The 22,612-nt window shown below is 33.1% G+C and overlaps 1 protein-coding gene and 1 long non-coding RNA gene across 2 annotated transcripts in view; one reads left to right on the top strand and one right to left on the bottom strand.

Annotated features, from left to right (window-relative positions):
• Window positions 1-20,406, top strand: part of LOC143054777 (uncharacterized) — a 55,094-nt gene extending 34,688 nt beyond the window's left edge. Inside the window, exon 3 of the long non-coding RNA XR_012971822.1 lies at window positions 18,968-20,406. This is a non-coding gene — a long non-coding RNA (uncharacterized LOC143054777). The remainder of the gene's footprint in view (window positions 1-18,967) is intronic.
• Window positions 10,063-14,775, bottom strand: LOC143054775 (fatty acid-binding protein, liver-like). Its single transcript, XM_076227825.1, has 4 exons — window positions 14,621-14,775; window positions 13,967-14,145; window positions 11,301-11,414; window positions 10,063-10,477 (listed from the first exon to the last, which is right to left on the bottom strand). The coding sequence occupies exons 1-4, from the start codon at window positions 14,694-14,696 to the stop codon at window positions 10,427-10,429; spliced, it is 420 nt and encodes a 139-aa protein (XP_076083940.1). The 5' UTR covers window positions 14,697-14,775; the 3' UTR covers window positions 10,063-10,426.
• Window positions 20,407-22,612: the final 2,206 nt, after the last annotated feature.

Below are 22,612 nucleotides of genomic sequence, written 5' to 3'. Positions count from 1 at the left end.
AGTACAAAATGTAATACGTTTTGTCATGCAGAATGTATTATTGCACTGCAATAAGTACAAACAAGTATTTGGTGTAATTAAACCGGTTACCATGGTTACCGAGGTACTCATGGTATTAACAGCCCAGAAGTCAGTACAGAAGTACCGACATGATTTACTTAAACAAACTTTCTTCAATAGTCAGTTAATTATTATAATCGAGAAGGGGTCAACCAATAAATTAAATGTGAGGTCAGGGAGGGGGGGAGGGTATGTTTTTTGTATTTACAATAATATTCTGATCCCAAATGTAATGAGAGACAAAAACCTGGACTAGCAGATGACAAAAAAAATCTGAATCCAAGTTTTCCCCATACCTTATAGTGTTAAATATTGAAAAAAAAGATAATTTGATCATTGATGGCGTTGAAAGACAAAATAAGTATGCAAATCGCGCGAAAACATTTTCTGACTCAGACAAAAAAAATCCCCCACCCGTCTTTTGAAGCTTCCTAAAAGATTTGAAAACAATCAGCAACACGTTTGTTTTCGGATTATTTATTTTTGTACTGCCTCTTGAAACCATTACATTTGTACCTCCACTAAAAATAAAAATATATTTATGTATCGTATTTCGTGGCAGATTATAATTAATTGATAATAGGGCATTGTATTACTAACGAGTAATAGTATTAGGAGAAATGTACTTTTCAAGCTTCCAACATTTTCAAGCGATCCGCGTAATACGTTTTTGTCATCTACAATAACTTATACTTTTATTAATACATCTTTAAATGCTTATGTTAATTCAAAAAAAAAAGTTTAATTGATTTATTCTATTATTACGCAACATCACAAAAATAAATCTAAATCTAGAAGTTAAATAAAATAAATATATTTTTTTTGCTAAATGCAAAGTCATATAATGTTCATGTTATAAGTGTGTTTGAATATAAAGCACGTAAATTTCAAATTAATCTAAAGCTCATGATGATTCCGATGATTATAATCATCAAATTCTCTGAATAGATTTTTCCACGAAACATGTAACCTTGTATTAATCCATTTTTTCTAGTGGCATGATTATTAATATTTTTACATGTACTTTATATATGCACTTCTGCTAGAAATGTCTATCTTATCCATCGTTGTGTAGTAAAACCCAAGTTTTTTCCATTCGTCACAACTCGGCTGATTCCGTACCTCTATCGAGAAAAGCGGAAGTCACCCGAGGTCAGTCGATTGTCGACTTCTCGAATCTCGTCTAACTAACGTCATATCCGTTTTAGCCATTATTAGAATATCGGTCGTAAAGTTGGAACACATTTTACCGTTTATAGTTGTGACTGACTGTTAAGTAAATGTAGTATCCTACACAAAATTGAGAACTGTCGAAGTGCAAGATTCTTTCGATATGCCACGAAACATTTTTATGGCATAAAACATTAAACAGCTTTATGTACTATGTTACAACTCTTAATAAAGCCGACGAAAAAATGCATTAGTCAATTAACGAAATCCATGTTTTAATATACAAAGTAGCCTAGTTAGTCAAACGGTATATGACACTGTAGCGACGATGTCACAGAGGCATGGGTTCAAATCACTGTGAGGATCTAACAAAACTCAAACATTCAATATAAAAATAACAGGACTGGTCATACTTTCGTTCTTAAATATGTTTATTTCAAAGACCTTAATGAGATGTATAGGAAATACATTGATTCAAATTAAGATATATTATCGAAAGATTTATTTTACCTTAAAACTTCAGAAAAACTTTCTAGCCAAAATGTTCTAGATGTTACCAAGTCGGGGTTTAATTCACAGACACGGAAATTTTTCGGGTCAAATTTTAAATTGGGGCCAAAGTTATCTATTAAAAAACTGTCCTAAATTGTGAGAGAAAAATGTGACTGGTGAGTGAATAGGGAACTTTGCTTCTTACACTCGTGTTCTACTAGTATCAGCAAAACTGCAAATCTAACATTGTGAGCTACACGTATGTTGTTTTTGTTGCTAGCTTTGTATATCCAGGAGATTGTCTGTCGTAAATCCGTACATTTTATGTTATTTTTGTTGCTAGCTTTGTATATTCAGGAGAACGTCTGTCGTAAATCCGTTACATAGACAAATACAATAGCTGTTAGAATGTTATACAATACACAATTTAGTGTTGACATGGTAGTGCTGACTGTTGATGACCTACTTAGATCACTAGGCCATCGAGACCCAGAAACATTTCTTGAACTTTTTGTAAATCATGACTAATTTAGATTTCAAAAAATTCTTATTAATTCAGGACATAGATTTCTTGGAAGGCAACTAAGCCTTTCTATCTGTTATCAATATATTTATGAATCATATATATTGGTATTGGACCGTATAGTAAAGATCTATCAAAGTTAAACACTTGTCTTAAGAAACGAAGGCGGGGTTTTGCATGTTGTCAAGGATAATTTAAGTTTTATAAGGTTACCGTTTTCTGGTATCTTACTCACTGAAAAATTGTCAATTTTCAAATCAAAGAGTTTCAATTCGTCTTCTCTTATTGCTTATCTTTTGTACGTTTCGATACATCTGTTATGTAGCTGTACTGTTTCAATCTCTCATGCAGAGTTATCGGTCCTTGCTGATTACTCTGTATGATATATTGGTACTGTTTATCTCTCTGAATATAAATCCTTAAAATTCAAGCATAAGCCCTTAGTAATTATAAAGTTTATCTAATTTGTATACGGAATGACGTGGATCCTATGCAATGACTTAATTGTCGATACAATGGTATTTAACAATGTACAGATGTGATCAATTCTATGAATGTTCAAAACTATAAATATACATTTGGAAGTCCTGAACTTAAGAAAATATTTAGGTGACAAAAGATATATAGATTACTGTATGGATTTATTGAATGAATTGAACGATATGTTATTTCTAAATATCATTTTGATTTGGTACGTTTTACATGCTGTATTCTATTTCTGTAAGTATAATTAAGTTAATTTATAAAATCTATTCGAAATTATTAATTGACAATTTTTTAACTGTTTGATTCAATTATAACAATATTTAGGTTTAAAAGAAATTTGGCATTTTGTTTAAGTAAGGCAGCAACCATTTGATTTTCTGGGGGGGGGGGGGGGGGGACAATTTCTGGACAATTTTTTTTTCTCGCCTACGGTGAAAAACAATCTATTTTTTTCGCGACAAGTCGAAAACAATTTTTTTCTTTCAATTTTAGCATTACATATAGTGGCAGCTGAGGGTGAAACAAACAATTTTTTTTCTCAGAATCAAAAACAAATTATTTTTTTTCTCCAAAAACTGGAAACAAACTTTTTTTTCCAAAAAAAAAAACCATAGCCCCCCCCCCCCCCCCCCCCCCCCCCCCCCCCAGAAAATCAAATGGTTGCTGCCTAATAGATTCTCAGAACTGACTTGTTTCAAAATGTATGAAAGCAAAGCAAACTGTTACAGTGTTTACTTACTATAATGTGTATACAGATACTCATTTACATTTAAAGACCATAGATTTACTGCATGTGTGAAGGTTATAACAAAGAAAAATTAATAACTGATACAGAATCCTGAACGTCCGAATACATTGGGCCATTCCAGCAAACTTCTGCTAAAGGGGGATTAATAGTCCTTTCTGAGGGGTGTAAAATGTATACATCTTAGGGGTGTAATTTTTTTTTTTTTCATCTGACACGTACAATTATACGCAAAAAGCAGTAGTAGGTCATTTTTTCCCCTAAAGCCCATCCACCCAATATGAACAGAACTCTACATCTGATAGGTCTTACTTTTTATATCTGATAGGTAGTTTTTTATGATGTTTTTTTCTGATACGTATAAAAAAAAATCTCCCCATCCATCCCCTACTGCCAGAAATTAACTGGAATGGCCCATTCACTACCAACAATATCATATTGAGATTATTGTCTTAAAACAGGGCATTCAGCAACATTTGCATATGATGATAAAATAAACCGCAACCGGACGTTGAATGTTTTCCTTTGTAACCTGTTGGTTAATATCTCACTATTATTCAATGTGGCAAAAATTTCTAAACCTAAATAACATTTTTTGCTAAGATATTTCAATATAAGAATGAATGAAATAGCTTAGCAATTTTTCTCCAAAATTGTTCACTGGGGATATTTTAGTGTAACTTAAAACTAGACTCAAGCTGGCAGCCACTTTTATCGGCTACTTAAAGGCCCTTTTCTCCTCCAAGGAGGATAGACCATTGATGAACTGAACTCCCTCTAATTTGATTAATCACCAGTTTTTTTCTAAAGACATCTACACTATTCTCGTTGTACACTGTATCTCGACAATATCATAATACATATGATAAAAACAGTTATTGGTATACTTTCCTCAGTTCTAACGATTCTTTAACAAAAGACACAACTGCTTTTTAATCACGAGTTTATCAGTAAAATTATAAAGTGTATTAAAATTGACATATTTTTGTATACAATATTTTAGAAAGATTTCTTATTAATTTTTATTAATTTTACAGTTAAAGAAAATGAAAAATATTGTCCAACACATTCCGAAAATTAGTATTTCACCAAAAATAACCGAACTTGCAAAAGGTAAAATGAATTTAGGTCTGAATAAAATCACCTTGTTCCTTAACCTGCAAGAACATCAACGTGACTGTGATGATGTTGGTTTTTGCCCATTAATATATCCCCCCCCCCCCTTTTTGTAATACCTGTAAGGCTGTTTTGTAATCACGATGTTGAATTATAAACAAAGCAATGGCACCGATTGAACAAATCAATCGTGTATTAAATAATGCCGAACATCTGGAAACTATAATAGTGTAACTATCCTTTAGTCAGAATCAAATTGTTACAGTACTTTAACAGTTTTTTGATGGAATTACGAACATCAAGATATAAAATGAGAATATAGATATTTCAATTTAGAAATGTGGTATGCATATGTAATTTAAAAAGTGTTTAACCAGTAATAAAGTGATGCCTTGATTTATTAAGACAGAACGGTTTTAATTTGCACTTCTAAAAGATTTTTTATAAAAACGTGGTTTTCCTTGTGCACTTATTTACGTTACATTTTTGTTTTCTTATAAAATTGTTATTTTCAACTACTGAAAACCGCACCTAAAACTGGGGGTGATCTCAGTGCTCCGGAATGGTAAGCAGGTCCTGCTCCACATGTGTCACAATTAATTACAAGGAACTATAGATGTAGACTAAAGAATACCAAATTCTACACATAAATAAATCTATAGGCTACAATTGTTTGCAAAGTGAATAGCATGAAGTTTCGAAGCTTTTAAAGACGTTTAAAAATCATGATACACATATACATGATATATACAGGGAGTAAGGGTTAGGTGCAAAATCATAAACATGGCGTTTTCCGCAATTTTTGTTTATTATTGTCATAATTATTTTTAGAACGGAAATCTTATCATATATAAAAAAAACAACCTTGGGAACATTCTTTTACGCATACTAATATGTTTATTATTTTTAAACGCAATTTCACGAGAATTTCTGCTTGAAGTATATACGACTGTTTCTATTAATATTATTTAATTGATTGTATTGTTAATTCAAGTTGTAATTGTAATATATGTTATGAAATATGTATATGAAATTTACAAATTAGATTCATATCGTCTTTCATTTCATAATTTCATAATTAATTATTATTATTAATTAATCGATTAAATGATCATATCTTGGACGTGAAGACTTCCGTGTTCGAGCAAGTTAATATATATATACGTAGATATAACATGCATTGAGTTCAAAAGATACTTGTTGTTTATTCTTTATTCGAACAATACATGTGTCGATCATTGCCTATGTTTTCTATATTCGAACAATACATGTGTCGATCATTGCTCATGTTTTCTATACCTTTTAGAGTTAGGATTGAGTGGGGATTGGCCGTGTTCCTTAATATAAAAAAGAAGATGCGGTATGATTGCCAATGAGACATCTATCCACAAAAGACCAAAAAGACACAGACAGTAATTAACATATGCTTTAGAGGATAGTCTAAATGATATATTTTAGTACTTAGGAATCCAATTGTGTATATTCACTATGCGCATGACAGGCACATATTGGACGTTACACACGATATTTGGTTTAGTAATGGTAACGTTACTCGACGTAATTTTTCTATTATTTCAACCTACTTCTGTACAAAACGTCAAAGCTCTGCATCTTTTTTTTGCAGCTGTCATTTTGATGTTTAACTTTTTATTTAAAAAAATATACTAGGGGGAGGGTTGAGATCTCACAAAAATGTTTAACCCCGCCGCATTTTTGCGCCTGTCCCAAGTCAGGAGCCTCTGGCCTTTGTTAGTCTTGTATTATTTTAATTTTAGTTTCTTGTGTACAATTTGGAAATTAGTATGGCGTTCATTATCACTTAACTAGTATATATTTGTGGCAGCAGTCCCTTTGCGCTAATTACTGTTTTTCAGGGGTATCATTTGCGCCAAATTTTGTTTTCCAAATGTATCAATTGCGCCAATATTCGGAGTTCATTTGCGCCAATTTACCTGTACACATCATGTACATATCTATCATAAATACATATTAATTTTATTCTTATTTTTGGCTTAAAAAGTATCATTTGTTCGGAGATATTTTACCATGTAGATGAGCATCTGGAGAGAAATGACTTAAAATGCATTAGACAGTCCATATACAGAGGGAGAAGAAAACTTATTGCTTTGCTGAATATTGAATACAAGATATGCCAAAAGAGAAGAACATAGAAGCATTTGCTGATTATGTTTTAGTCACATATGTTGATGACACCATGCGTATGGGCTGAAACTACATGTATCTACCGCAAGACGTATCAGTAACGGAGCAGAAGCATTCCACAAGAATTACATTGAACTGTTTTATGCATTTTATCCTTCTATTTTTGTGTTTTTTGGACAATAAAGTGAAGTTACAAGCTACTAACTACATACAATAATTTGGGAAGTATACCCAAGCAGCAACAGTAAGAAGATATGTTTCAGAAAAGGAAACATTTGCCGTGTAAACTGCCGGTTCTAAGTCAGAATAAAGGTGGAGGGAAGTCATTTTTAGCTCACCTGGCCCGAAGGGCCAAGTGAGCTTTTCCCATCACTTTGCGTCCGGCGTCCGTCGTCCTGCGTCCGTCGTCGTCCGTCGTCGTCCTGCGTCCGTCGTCGTTAACTTTTACAAAAATCTTCTCCTCTGAAACTACTAAGCCAAATTTAATCAAACTTGGCCACAATCATCATTGGGGTATCTAGTTTAAAAATTGTGTCCGGTGACCCCGCCAACCAACCAAGATGGCCGCCATGGCTAAAAATAGAACATAGGGGTAAAATGCAGTTTTTGGCTTATAACTCAAAAACCAAAGCATTTAGAGCAAATCTGACATGGGGTGAAATTGTTTATCAGGTCAAGATCTATCTGCCCAGAAATTTTCAGATGAATCGGACAACCAGTTGATGGGTTGCTGCCCCTGAATTGGTAATTTTATGGAAATTTTGCTGTTTTTGGTTATTATCTTGAATATTATTATAGATAGAGATAAACTGTTAACAGCAATAATGTTCAGCAAAGTAAGATTTACAAATAAGTCAACATGACCGAAATGGTCAGTTGACCCCTTAAGGAGTTATTGCCCTTTATAGTCAATTTTTAACCATTTTTCGTAAATCTTAGTAATCTTTTACAAAAATCTTCTCCTCTGAAACTACTGGGCTAAATTAATCCAAACTTGGCCACAATCATCTTTGGGGTATGTAGTTTAAAAAATGTGTCTGGTGACCCGGCCATCCAACCAAGATGGCTGCCACGGCTAAATATAGGACATAGGGGTAAAATGCAGTTTTTGGCTTATAACTCAAAAATCAAAGCATTTAGAGCAAATCTGACATGGGGTAAAATTGTTTATCAGGTCAAGATCTATCTGCCCAGAAATTTTCAGATGAATCGGACAACCCGTTGATGGGTTGCTGCCCCTGAATTGGTAATTTTATGGAAATTTTGCTGTTTTTGGTTATTATCTTGAATATTATTATAGATAGAGATAAACTGTAAACTGCAATAATGTTCAGCAAAGTAAGATTTACAAATAAGTCAACATGACCGAAATGGTCAGTTGACCCCTTAAGGAGTTATTGCCCTTTATAGTCAATTTTTAACCATTTCGTAAATCTTAGTGATCTTTTACAAAAATCTTCTCCTCTAAAACTACTGGGCTAAATTAATCCAAACTTGGCCACAGTCATCTTTGGGGTATGTAGTTTAAAAAATGTGTCTGGTGACCCGGCCATCCAACCAAGATGGCTGCCACGGCTAAATATAGGACATAGGGGTAAAATGCAGTTTTTGGCTTATAACTCAAAAATCAAAGCATTTAGAGCAAATCTGACGGAGTGAAATTGTTTATCATGTCAAGATCTATCTGCCCTGAAATTTTCAGATGGATCCGACAACCGGTTGTTGGGTTGCTGCCCCATAATTGGTAATTTTAAGAAAATTTTGACGTTTTTTGTTATTATCTTGAATATTATTATAGATAGAGATAAACTGTAAACAGCAATAATGTACAGCAAAGTAAGACCTAAAGATAAGTCAAACATGACAAAAATGGTCAGTTGACCCCCTAAGGAGTTATTGTCCTTTATAGTCAATTTTTAACAATTTTCATAAAATTTGTAAATTTTTACTAACATTTTCCACTGAAACTACTGGGCCAAGATCATTATAGATAGAGATAATTGTAAGGAGCAAGAATGTTCAGTAAAGTAAGATGTACAAACACATCACCATCACCTAAACACAATTTTGTCATGAATCCATCTGCTTCCTTTGTTTAATATTCACATATACCAAGGTGAGCGACACAGGCTCTTTAGAGCCTCTAGTTCTTCTAATTGGCGCAATCGTATGTTTTAATTTCGGCGCAAATGATACCATGTAATTTTAAAGCAGGTGGCGCAAACGTAGCATTGGAAGAAAAAAGTTGTGGCGCAAAAGGATGCATTTTTGGCGCAAACGGATTTCTCCCATATTTGTTTAGGGGCCAGCTGAAAGACGCCTCCGGGTGCGGGAATTTCCCGCTACATTGAAGACCTGTTGGTTTTTTTTTTTCTATGGTCGGGTTGTTGTCTCTTTGGCACATTCCCCATTTCCATTCTCAATTTTATGGCTGATTATTAATTTTTGACAAACAAACGTTGTTTCATCCTAATCTTAACTTATCGACATTCGGTATGGCGTTGTGTTATTTTTTAAAATATAACAATGTTTTTTTATTACATGTTATTGTTAAAATAAATAACAAAAAAAACATTTATAGAATACTAATATTTCAGTTTGATTTAGGATGTTCAGCTTCATAAATTACTGGTTCAATTTTTCTTTTTTTCCTGCTTCTCACTTACAGTTTTCTATTTCTGTATTTGCGTTTGTCAAGTCAGATGTGTGTAACTCGGTGGACCTTTTAATTTGTAATAGCTTTCTGTGCGTATTTCTGTGTGTTTGTATTTTCTACACATTTGCTAGAGGTATGAAAGGAAGATAGAGATCTCATGTTATAGACATTAGAAGACACGTTTAACCCCGTCGCATTTTAGCGCCTGTCCCAAGAGAGTCGTGGTGTAGTGATTAGTGCATCGGACTACTAGCACAAAGGTTCCTGCTTCGAATTTCGTTCCGAGATGAAAATTTTAGGGACTGTATTTTCGGCTTTCCCTTGACACCATTTGCGAGTAAGGTCTTGAAGAAACGGTGCTAGTCCGTCGCAAGGGGACGCTAAATGGCTGACCCGTGTTAAGAGAGAGCTTTTATATCTCTTGCACGTTAAAGACACCCTTGTAGATTTCGAAAAAGAGCAGGATAATGCCGCTACAAGGCAGCACTTGCAACCACAAAGTGGAAAGGGATTTATATAAGTTTCAAAACTTGTTTCCCAATCCAATATATATTAATATGTTTAAACTAAACGAAGAAATGAGTATCTGTTCTTTGTAGGTCTTGTATGATTTTTTATTTGAGTTCTCTTATATATTGTGGAGTTTTAAATTAGTTTGACGTCCATTTTCAAAGAACTAGTACATTTTTCTGTTTAGGTTTGCGAGATTTTCTGGCTGTGTTGAAGACCCATACATGTAGCTGGTTTTCGGCTGTTTTCTGCTTTTTAGTCGGATTGTTGTCTCTTTGGCATAATCCTCATTTCCATTCTCAATTTTACTATGTAGGGTAGTGGTTTTGCTCATTATTGAAAGCCATTCTTTGACAATAAGTTCAATTTGTTAACTTTTGCAACAGTTGGTATCGTGTGGAGAGTTGTCTTATTGGCAATCATACAAGATGCAGAAAGTAAACAAAACGAAAAATATTTTTTTCAACAGCTTTGATACAAGAGTGTTTTATCACAGCTACCATGGTTACTGTTTCTCAAGTTCAGTGGTCATTGTCACTCCATTTAATGTTGTGGACTGAAACAGGAATAATATATTTGTTAATGCCATCAAAGATACATGTATTAGGCCGTAATTTTTAGAAATAGAAATACAAATCACGCCTCAACTTGAACCTGTATTTGGACTTTTTATTTCAGAACTTTAAGAGTACAAAATATACCAATAGTCTATTGTATAATACCTAAAATACAATACCATCAAGGATGTTTAAATTTTTTTTAATGTACATGAATTTTCATTTGTGATTGAATAAGAGCGCGATTTTCTGCGCTCTGTTCGAGTTACTGTATGATTGGTTTTTGTAAAAAGAGAGATTAACGAATGACATTAACAAATAAGAGGCCACCGTTTCTGTTTCATCAGATATTGTATTCTGAGTATGCTTGCGTTCATTATTACCAAAATTGAAGGCAGTACCTTGACCTATAATGGTTTACTTTTATAAATTGTTATTTTGGTGGAGAGTTGTCTCATTGACACTCATACCACATCTTCCTATATCAATATATAATAGATTGCTGATTTGAATACACACGTTACGGCTGAATATTGAAAAGTAAGGGTAAGATTCACTCCCTAAACGCTATTATTTTAGGAAGCCTTTATAAAAACAAATAAAAAACTAGTACTATGCAATTCGCCGTTTCAGAATCTAACACATTCTGGAGAATGTTTTAAAAAGTGTGCACCAACTTTTGATTGGTTAAAACGTCATTAACAATGGAAATTCCATTTTGGTGTAAGAACATAAGAATTGCCCATAGACCTTTAGATTCTGAAACGGCTAATTAAATTTCAGTTTTTTCAATTAATGTTAAATATATTAAAAATGACGTACAGCAATCATTTTATTTCCTTCAATACGTTTTGTGGTGATTGTTTCTATCCATCCCGTTAACTCGTGACTCGATTTGTCAGTCCATACGCCGTCTGCACCTATAGTAGCTGTAAACTGCAAATTTAAAAGTGGTTAATGTGTAGAAATATTACATAGGTTAGAAAAAATAAAGATGCTATAAATACATATATATTGAATGTTTAATAAACAAATTTGAATTTTAACGAAAATGTCGAAATGTCTGAACGTAAAATGAAACTATTTAATTGTTTAATCTTCTAAACAGTGGCGTATACAGGGGGAGGGTTCCAGGGGTTGCCCCCCCTTTTTTGGAGGATAAATGCATTAGAATGGGGACATATAGTTGGAACATCCCCCCGGTTTTAAAATGGCTGGATCCGCCCCTGCTAAACATTTTAGTTTTTTTAAATACATGTATTGTGTATACGTCCACATATAGATTGGGAGATGCGTTCGTTGTAGGATTAAACTATTTTAATTCATATATATTTGAATCTCAATTCAAGGTAATAGGGATGGCATATGTTTTGTGTTCGAGACATATATCAAATAAACAGAGGCGGATTTAGGCGGGGTAGGGGGCCCGGGCCCCTCTTTTTGGGAAAAAAATTTGGTTGCTAAACATTTTAGTTTTTTTAAATACATGTATTGTGTATACGTCCACATATAGATTGGGAGATGCGTTCGTTGTAGGATTAAACTATTTTAATTCATATATATTTGAATCTCAATTCAAGGTAATAGGGATGGCATATGTTTTGTGTTCGAGACATATATCAAATAAACAGAGGCGGATTTAGGCGGGGTAGGGGGCCCGGGCCCCTCTTTTTGGGAAAAAAATTTGGTTGCTTATATAGGGAATCACTGAAGCGTGACTGGAGCGAGCCCTCTCTTAGGCAGTCAGTGGGCCCCCACTGATGAAAATTTCTGAATCCGCCAGTGATAAAGGTCGGTTCTCTTCATATCGTGTACTTTAAATAGTTCCATCAATACAAAAAAAAAAAAAATGGACTTAGACAAAAAAAAAACCCAGATGGAGTGCCAAAATAAGTTGATGAATATTGAAAACCTTAAATGTTTAAAATGATGTGTCTAATCTGGTAAAGGCCAAATATGAGTGGTTGATGGATTATACAGATAGGGAACAGTGGCAGATCTAAGGGAGGAGGGAGGGGGTTCCGGGGGTTGGAACCTTCATTTTTTGGGGGCGATCAATACATTTGAATTGGGACATATGGTTGGAATCCCCCTTTTGAATATGACTGGATCCGCCCCTGGAGAATAACGATCACTGCATGTACTGTACAATACTAAATAAAGGGCAAACAATAAAGAAAAAGGGGAACCTATATTCTAAAAACATATACAGAATAGAGACACATTGGGACTATTATATACAATATAAATGCCAGAGTATATGAGCAAAGGAGAAAAGGTGACTTATGGTGGTATGGGTGTCTTCCGCCATCTTGGATTGTAAAAAAACAGGGAACTTAAGGTCCATATTTTCAATCAAGTTAGCAAAATTCGATGCAGGCATGCAGATATTTAATGTGAATTTTCATTTAAAAGAACCAATTTATAAGAATATAACTTATAAATATTATTATTTTTATATTACAAGTGTAGATTATTTTTGGTTGTTTAAAAAAAAAATTAAATTGGCATATAAAGGAGAGGTAACTCTGAACAGTGTATTATCTGAAAGAATCTACATGGAATTTTTCTATTTTGTATTTAAGCTGGAAAAACGTACAGTGACCCTATCTTTTCTTTTGATATTCTCAAAGCATTGTCCGAAAGCTATCTTTTCCTAATTTATTTTACAATTCTATCATTTTGTTTAGTTTCTAATCACAAAACGGTGTTTTTTTCCTGTATAATCCGTACAAAATGTGTCATTTTGTCACAACCCGTAGCTTGAGAAAATGCGCGGTGACCTATTTTTTTTTATTATATTTTTAAACATATATCAATAGATACTACGTCTTGTCAAAGTATGAACAAATTCTATCATTTTATTTTAGACACCCATACCACCTTAAAAACATGTATATAATAGTTTGAAAGTATACAGAAATGAAGGACCCCAAACAATATGTGTCGGAAGTAAAGACAAAGCTTTCACTCTATATGTATACATTTTTATGTTTTGGAGTTTGGTATGACGTTACATATTCACTGATGTGGTACACATTTTTTATTTAGAGGCAAGCTGAAGCCTGCCTCCGGAATCGGGATTCTCTAGATGTGTGGAAGACCCTTTGGTGGCATTCTGTTGTTGTTTACTCTTTGGTCGGGTTATTGTCTCCTTGACACAATGTCGTAACTACAATACCCTTCCCTTTCATGAATGTGACCTACCGAATTAGACTATTTACCGGATTTGTAATAACATAAGCAACACGACTACTTGGTGCCACATGTGGAGCAGGATCTGCTTACCCTTCCGGAGCACCTGAGATCACCCCTAGTTTTTGGTGGGGTTCGTGTTGCTTATTCTTTGTTCTATGTTGTGTCATGTGTACTATTGTTTGTCTGTTTTTCATTTTTAGCCATGGCGTTGTCAGTTTATTTTCGATTTATGATTTTGACTGTCCCTCTGGTATCTTTCGTCCCTCTTCCATTCTCTTTTTCATACATACCTTTACACCTTTGCCTTCGGAATCTGTTGTAACTAGTTCTTGTCCCAGTTTAAATTCGTAAGACATTGGTGGCCCTAGGCCAGTATCATAAGTAATTATCCATTCGTCTCCTGCTTTATTTTCCAAGCCTATAATTGTGACGGCATCTCTGTACTTGTCTATTAGCTCTTGTGTAAGACCTTAAGGAAAAAAAATATGCGTTTTCATTAAAACAAAATATTAATCTAAATGCATAAGGCCACACTTAAAAATATTTTGGTTTTCCCAATCCCTACCCTTACGAAGAGACAGTGGGTAGATACGTAGAAATAGAGAAAAAGGACCAAAACAAACAACAAAAAAGATAATAATGGGGTTATAACGTATAACAAATAAGTTGATTATTGAAATTATGAATGAGGTATCACAAAATAGCTAAATGGAAATTGACTCTGAAAAGTCACAAAAATGCATGTGTTGACGTGCTTACCCTGTATAAACAAAGAATACAAAACTGTGACGATGTTGAACTAAAATGTATATGCACTAACATTGTATATCGTGAAAAAAAGTGATTAACTATTTTTATGCAGTCAATCGCCATCTATTCCACCGTAACTCCCCCCTTTTTTCCACACCCCCCCCTTTTTTTTTATCTGGCCAATGAAATATTACCTGATTTTGAACAGAATTCATCATAATTTGTCCTTGTTGAATTATTAGCTTTCCATTTTCCAACAAATTGTGCCATAATTATTTTCTTTGTCGACGTCTATTGTGCTTTTAAAAGACCATTAAATAACAAGTCTACGCTATTAAACCGATAATAGTTCACGGTCTTACACAATAAATAATAATAAGCTTCAATCTTAATTCTAATAATCTTATTCTCTGTTATATACCAACTACTATAATGTACTTGAACATGTCATACTCATAAGAAGTCTACTTAAACCGATTAAATGCCAATTATATCAATACATGTATATATGCAATGCTAAGCAGCTATATACATATATGCAATATAAAATACACAAATTTAAAACATTTAAAAGCATAAATTCAAAATACAGTTATAACATTTAGTTCAGAAAATATCAAGATAGGATTTTTTTTTTGGGGGGGGGGGGGGGGGGAGGGGGTTACTTCGACATTATTAGGGGGTAAGCAGCTGAAACATATGTCACCACATCATTTCCATACATTTTAAATATCGAAATACATACCCCATCATATATTTCTATGACAAAAAATGTATAAATAGCTACATTGTGTTATGATAACTCTATTTCACGGAGATATTACTTGTAAATACATATATTAAATATCGACTTCTGATTAGATTAAAGATAATTTTGTGTCATTCATCTTTTCATATATTTCATCTTTATTAGATATGTGCAACAAGGAGGGATATTGAAACGCAATTATTTTTATTAAAATTCTCTCCGCGTCAACTTGAAATGAATATGTTAATAATAAATCTGTCGCACTCTCAGGTTAATTTACCTTCGTATGGACATCATGACGAGTTGCTTGACCATTATGGAATATCCGTTTCCATAAAAATGTTTACGTTCCTGATGTCGCAACTTCAATCCCGCCCCTTCTCCCGAATGTGACCTACCAAATAATAGTTTTATATATTACCGGGTTTGTTCTAACATGAGCAACACGAATGGTGTATAAAGTAGAGCTGATTCCGTTTATCCTTCCGTAACACATGAGACTTGTTGCTTATTATTCTTTAGTTTTATATTTAGTGTTTTATGTTCTGTTGATCGTCTTTGGTCTTTTTTTTTTTCTTTTTTAGCTTCGGTGTTGTCAGTTTAATTTCGACATCGGATTTGAATGTCCCTCTGGTATCTCTCGAGGCGTAATTTGAAATATTAAACTACCTGGACGGCGCACGATTGACGAATTGACGAAGTGAACTTATTTTGATAATTGTTGAAAATAATAAATAAATTAATGAGAAAATTTACAGTTAATAAAATTATATCGTGTATTATGCGAAAAAAAAGTTAAATTTGAGAGTACAAATGAGAGGTTTCTATTCTCTAAATTCCCACGTGTGCCAAATTAACGATATAATATGTCAAAATATTATTGATCATGACTAGCCCTCCTGGTTAATCTAACATTGATAAGTTACAAGTTCGAAGAAACCAACCTCAATATTCTTCATTGTAATATATATATCTTTTAATGTCTTTAACACACTTTTTAACCTTTTTATCATATTTCGGAGCAAAAGCGTAAACTTTCAGAAAAGTACAAAACCAGTACCTCGTTACCGAACTTTACATACATTTTATTCAGCTACAAGACTATTTTTATATCGTTAGGAACGTTTTCCGGTAATAAAGAGCACAAAGTAATAATTTAACATTAAACAAATCACTTGAAAGCAGCTAAACTTTGGAATTGTTTATTTCTGCAGTGTATGGTATGTGTTTTAATATACGTATTATTTGAAACGAACAGTATATTTTTGAAAGGAATATTTAAATTTGTTTATTGATTTTGCTAATTTGTTTCAACATATTGGATTGTTCTTTTAATATTATCTTCATATTGCACACATAGAAGTTGTCTCATTCAATTTTAGCTTAATTATAATTTTTGGTTGGCAATGAAATATATATAATATTAAGTAGCACGGTAACCTGTTATTAGGGAAAGTTACCAGTATTAAAACTTTTACAACGTTTTTTTACCATTTTTTTCACGTAAATTGATTAAATTAATTTAAAAAAATACAATTCACTCTTTCGGCCATTTTGGTGTCGCGGTAGCTGGATGGCCTAAGCAACTTATCTACAGTATATCACTGACCTACAGTCTACACTGGGGTTTTGAGTTCTGACTAATCCTGACCTTTACGAGGCAGGTGCATTAAACTTCAGTCTTAAGTTACAAAAGGATAGTCAGTTGTCCTGCCGAATTGCGGTGTTTTGATTGGGGCGCCGGCTTCCTCCGCCAATAAAAGCGAAATAGCCGAAAGTGCCGAAAGCTAAGTGGGTGGCGTTAAAAAAAATCCATCCATCTTTATCAGTCAAGTTCATTAAGTTATTTATTAAGCAAGAAAGTACGGGAAAAGTCGTTGAAATGATAAATTTATTCGTCAACAATTATATAACGAAAATACAAAAAGCTAGAGGCCTGGTATAATTAATATTTATAATACAAAATATAATTTCAAGATACAACAGAAGTAAATCAAAATTTATGTAAACACACGTGTAGGGAAAGTTATATTATATTTTTCAAGGAAGATGAGTTTAAATCAATCTTTAATAGATTCATACAATGTACTTATACAATCACATACGGGTCATTTATCACCATTTTATCTAAAGGATTTTTTAATATAAAAGAACTAAACAGACTATTGGCTTATTGTTTATCTTATTTGAATTATGTAATAGTAGGTAACCCGGATGTTTTGTCATGCTGCGTCTATAAGTTCGTTAAACCTCTTCAAAGAAAACAGAAATACAAATCAATAGGATTACAATGTAACCGCTCATGATTTTTTATACAAGTATCCAATGTTTTGATACAATTTACTGACTGAGATTTTCGAACGCATTATTCTTTTCAAAGAAACTTACAGCCTGAAATTCATTAGGTAAACGATGTAACCTTAATCCTAAATGTTCATGATTCCGTGATACCTGTATGTATATGATTCTTGGGTACATGTATGTAGACTTCAATAATTTAAAGGCGATCTGACACAATAGACCACAAACGTAAGCATTATTTTTGCTACTGATTTTTATTTATAATATTCATTTTTTTTTAAATTTATTTATCTATTTAATTTTTTAATTTTTGTTTGTTTATCTATTTTTATATGACGTTTCTCGAAACATACATGAACATACAATGAATTATAAGTTTATTAGATCATTAAAGTATTAAAATATTGACAATAATGGTAAAAAATAATGACATGAAGGAATTGTTTGACACTAGTATTAATATCTTTTCATGTTAGAATTTTAGTGGACACAATTATGCAGAATATCCTATTTCATGTGCATTGCATTTATATAATGTTGCTATCAAAGGAGTAGTTCTGCTTTCGTAAAGACAAACGCATTACATGTATTGAATGTTGCTAATCGTCCAACGACAGATATAACATGCATATTCAGGACGAGTAAACAGTAAAAAGTAATTATCGTATTTAGAACATGGACGAGTTAAACAAATTGATTACCACTTCTTACAATGTATACCTCTTTTATTAATATTAAAATGACACAGAAACTACCAACTATATGTCAACGTACATGCTTTATATAATTTGGTTGTATATATGTTTTCTTTTACTTTTAACAAACTAGTAATCTAAAAATCCATGTATTAATCTGTGAAAAAATAAATATTGAATACCACGATTTTAAATAGTACGGTTAATTCAATATGTTGTGTTTGTCATTGCTTAGCACTACAAGAATGGTATGAACCCGAATAACTCTGTCGTTACTATTACACCGTTGTACGGAAGCTGCACCAACAAACCTCTAGCGAAGGAATTAACCTAAGGGTCTATTACATGGAGGGCCTGAATTGTTGCGGTAAAAAAGGGTGGACTGGGATATAGAAATCTGGTCACCAGAACTCTTTGCTTTCGACAGTAAGACCGGTTCTAAGGGTTTTCCAATTTGGCCGTCTGTTTTTATCAATATGCAGACAGGCCTCGTCAGAATGGTAAATTGTCAAATCGAAGTCTGGTTTTAAAAGGACGTGCGAACTCTTCAATAACTTGCAAAAACTTACTGAGAAATTCATGCGCGGTACACATAGAATGTGTAGGAAATATTTACCACTGTACGTAAGAAATATTTGCACTCTGCCACAGACACTATTTTAACATGGCTGACTTTACAAATGCGTCATAGTGACCGAAAAATATAAGAATAGAGAAAATCGAACTATACTGTTGATCATGTATTTTTTGGGGGTATTTGGCTTTGTAATAACTTTTTGTTTCTTTTCTATTTTCAGATTGAGGAAAAAGATTAATGGAAACTGCAACAGTTATCAATATGATAGACACTAATTGTTCGAACTGTGAAAATAGATCAGCTACCGTTGCCAACAAGTGCTACCCTTGGGTTGAGGATGAATTCCTTGGTCGCAATTATACGCTGGATGACGTGAACAGTGTTGTGATGCGAAGAAATTACGCCGGAATTACGTTTTTAGGAATTGTTATAGTTTTAGGCCTAATTGGTAATGGCCATGTGCTGTACGTATTCAGCAAAAGAAAATACAAATCAAATTCCATCAAGGATAGCATTCACGTGAATTACAGAATTTTTATTTTATGGCTTTCAGTTCTCGGTGTAATTCAATGTGCCGTTGTTTCGCCATTATTAATTGTTTACCTAGTATACCCCGTGACTTATCCATCGAATGTATTGTGTAAAGTATTCCGATTTATTGTTTACTTCGTACCGGAAGCTATAAGCTTAACGTTAATTGCAATAGCAATCGACCGGTACCTAGTCATTTGTCGTACATTCGACAATAAACTGACAGAAAAACATTCCAAATTCATGTGTCTTGCGACGATGATTGTTTCTCTTGTATTTTCATGGCCAGCACCAATTGTTTTCGGCAATGGCAAAACAGAAACAGGAATACCTGGTTTGACTGGTCATCGCTGTTATCTTGAAGATGAATCGATCACTAAGATTCAGCAATTGTATCAAGTTATTTTAGTTTTGTTTTTCTTTGTTATTTTGTTTGTTTTGTTGATACTATATACCAAAGTTCGAAAAGATTACATAAAGCTTTTAAAATTTAGGCGTACCTCAAGACGGTACTCTAAATCAACGCCCGAGGCTTTTAAACAATCTCAGGCTAAACAAGAACAGCAGCGTGTTTGGATTTACGCATCCGTTACCATTGGTTACGTTGTGAGTGCATTACCGTATCATATACTAGCAATTCTCTTTTTTGCAGGAGTTATCGTTGACTGTGATATGAGTCTCCCGGAGTCTGAATTGTTTTATTTATTTATTTGGTCGTACTTTTTCAGTCCAGTGATTAATCCAATTATATATGGTTTCCAAGACGACGGATTTAGATTGTCAGTTCTAGCAATTTACAAACGTTCAAAAAAGACTGTTAGGATGCGTCTATATGACAGGAAAAGTTCGAATGGACATATTTCAAATGGAAATGAGGACTTTGACAAATCTCGTGAACTCAGTAAAAGCGGAAGTCAAATTCTAACAGAATTGTCAACAGAGGAGGATTTTTGTGTCGACATCAAGCCTCAATCTGAGCTCAAAAATATCATGTTAAACCTTGCAGCTTTTACTGTGGATAGTAGTACCGTTATATTTGAAGAAGATGAGAACAAAAATTCAGTTCATATCTAATAATTGATGATGTTAGTTTTTACATTATAGCCGATTTTAACCCCCCTCCCCCCACCCCCCCCCCCCAAAAAAAAACCCACACAATCCGTCAGTTTTGGAAAGTAATAAGTGGTCGAAGTCTTGAATTATTGTGTTTGATCATTTGATCGTCAGTGCGTTTTATCAAATGCAGATGTTTTAAATAACGGTTTTGATAGCGAAAGGTAAAATGAATCAAATGAAAGTTTAACTTTATTAATAAACCATTTCGATGAAATTAAACGTCAGATTCTAGTACATCGCTTTACGGGGTTTGCACAAAAAGACGTCTCTATAATATGGAAGGAATCATCTCATATGTTTTAACCTAATTTTTGTAGTTTTTTAACATATGAAATTATTTCTATTGATTCATTAAATGTGAAATGATTTTACAATAGACTTTTCTATAATATAAAATAGTTCTTTTTGCTATGTGTCGAACCACCGATGTGTCGTTCCCATCGTTTCGTTTCTTTTCTTGATCACGTGAATACTTCTCCATCAAAGTAATTTTAAAATCAAATCGTTTTAATTTTTTGTTTTTCACATAAAGTGTTACGGGTTATTTCAAAGCGTTGTCATTTTTTCACCACATTTTTCTTTTAATGTCCCTTTGGTATCTGCAGTCTGTTTGTTGTGATTAAATAAATATCTTTTTATAGAATTATAAGTTTGTACCAAACACGTAGACTTAAATTAATTTGGCTCGTTTAATATTCGTACAATTTAGACATGTTGAGTACCTTCATTTTGATTCTTGACAAAAATATAAAAAATTGAAAAACTTTTACCACACTTTTAACGGAAAAATTTCAAGGATAAAAATAATTGAGAAGTTTGATATTTCCTTAAAAATAGATCATGATTAAAACGTTCAGCTGATTTTTAGAGATATATCTCCCTCTGCTCAGTTGTAATAATGTACCACCCTAAAAATTGATATAAACACAATTTTTCAAAGTTTAACCCTTTGAAATCATACTGGAGCCGAGCTATCTTAATGTTTGAAAAAACAAACCTCATTTCATCCATGTGTAAAATGTACAATGAATATTCTCTGGTGACAGTAATTTAAGACTCATAAACTAAGCGTTATCAAAATTTGGTAGCCGCGCGAGCGTAAAATTTCGCATTGCATTGCATTAACCAGAAAATGACAAGAAAATGTATCTTCAATCACTCCCTCTTTCTCCATGCAATGATGAGCCCCCACTGCTAACGTTTATCGAATTTACTTTTTTAATTTAGATATATATATATAATGATTGCTAATGAAAAAAAAATGCAAAACGATTATCCGAAAAAAAGCAAGTTTCTTTATGTTAAACATTGCATAAATACCTGTCATTTCAAATGAAAATCGTAATCTACTTATATTCATGGGGATTTAATTATAACGATTATGAAACATGATTATTTATAATAAATTATTGCTGTTGTGTATTATTATGAGTATTATTGGAAAGAGGTATAAAAGAATTCTTACAAATAAATGTTTTAATTAATTGTGCCAAATATTACATGATCAAATATGTAATCAAGAAAATATGGAGATCGAAGTTTACTAAGGCATGCGCACTCAGTTTTAAATCTTGCTGAACTTGCTACAACTTGTGTCGTATTCCTTATTTGCTATTTGCTATTACATTTTTTGACTGTCTTGGTCCGCATGGTGGGAGTTGATACGTACATTAATATAGCAGAAGACGTCGACAAGCCGATAACATGAACTCCCCTTAATTTCAGTCAATTCGAAGCCCTTGGTTTTGTACGGAGCCCCGCTAGGGACATGCAAAGAAAAAAAAAATATATTGTGCGCACAAAATAATATATTGTGCGCACAACTTAATTATATTGTGTGCACAAAATAATATATTGTGTGCACAAAATAATATATTGTGCGCACGAAATAATATATTGTGCGCACAATTTAAATATATTGTGCGCACAATTTAAATATATTGTGCGCACAACTTAAACATATTGTGCGCACAATATGATATGGTGTGCGCCTAAAATTAGGAAAACAGTTTTCTCTTGACCATGAACTCATTTTATTGATAATTCAACAAGTTTAAATGTTCGTAGTTTACACGAAATCTCAGACACCAAATGCAATAGTTCGTCTATATTTGGTTGTATGAAACGATTTTAATGTCTAAATGTCACCAAAGTTGTTTTTTGTGTTTTGGTGTATTTCTAGGATACAATAAGCATTTAGCTAGATATACTTGGTGTA

This window comes from Mytilus galloprovincialis, chromosome 12, assembly GCF_965363235.1.
Source record: "Mytilus galloprovincialis chromosome 12, xbMytGall1.hap1.1, whole genome shotgun sequence".
NCBI lineage: Eukaryota > Metazoa > Mollusca > Bivalvia > Mytilida > Mytilidae > Mytilus > Mytilus galloprovincialis.
This window is presented reverse-complemented; position numbering and strand designations above follow the sequence as displayed.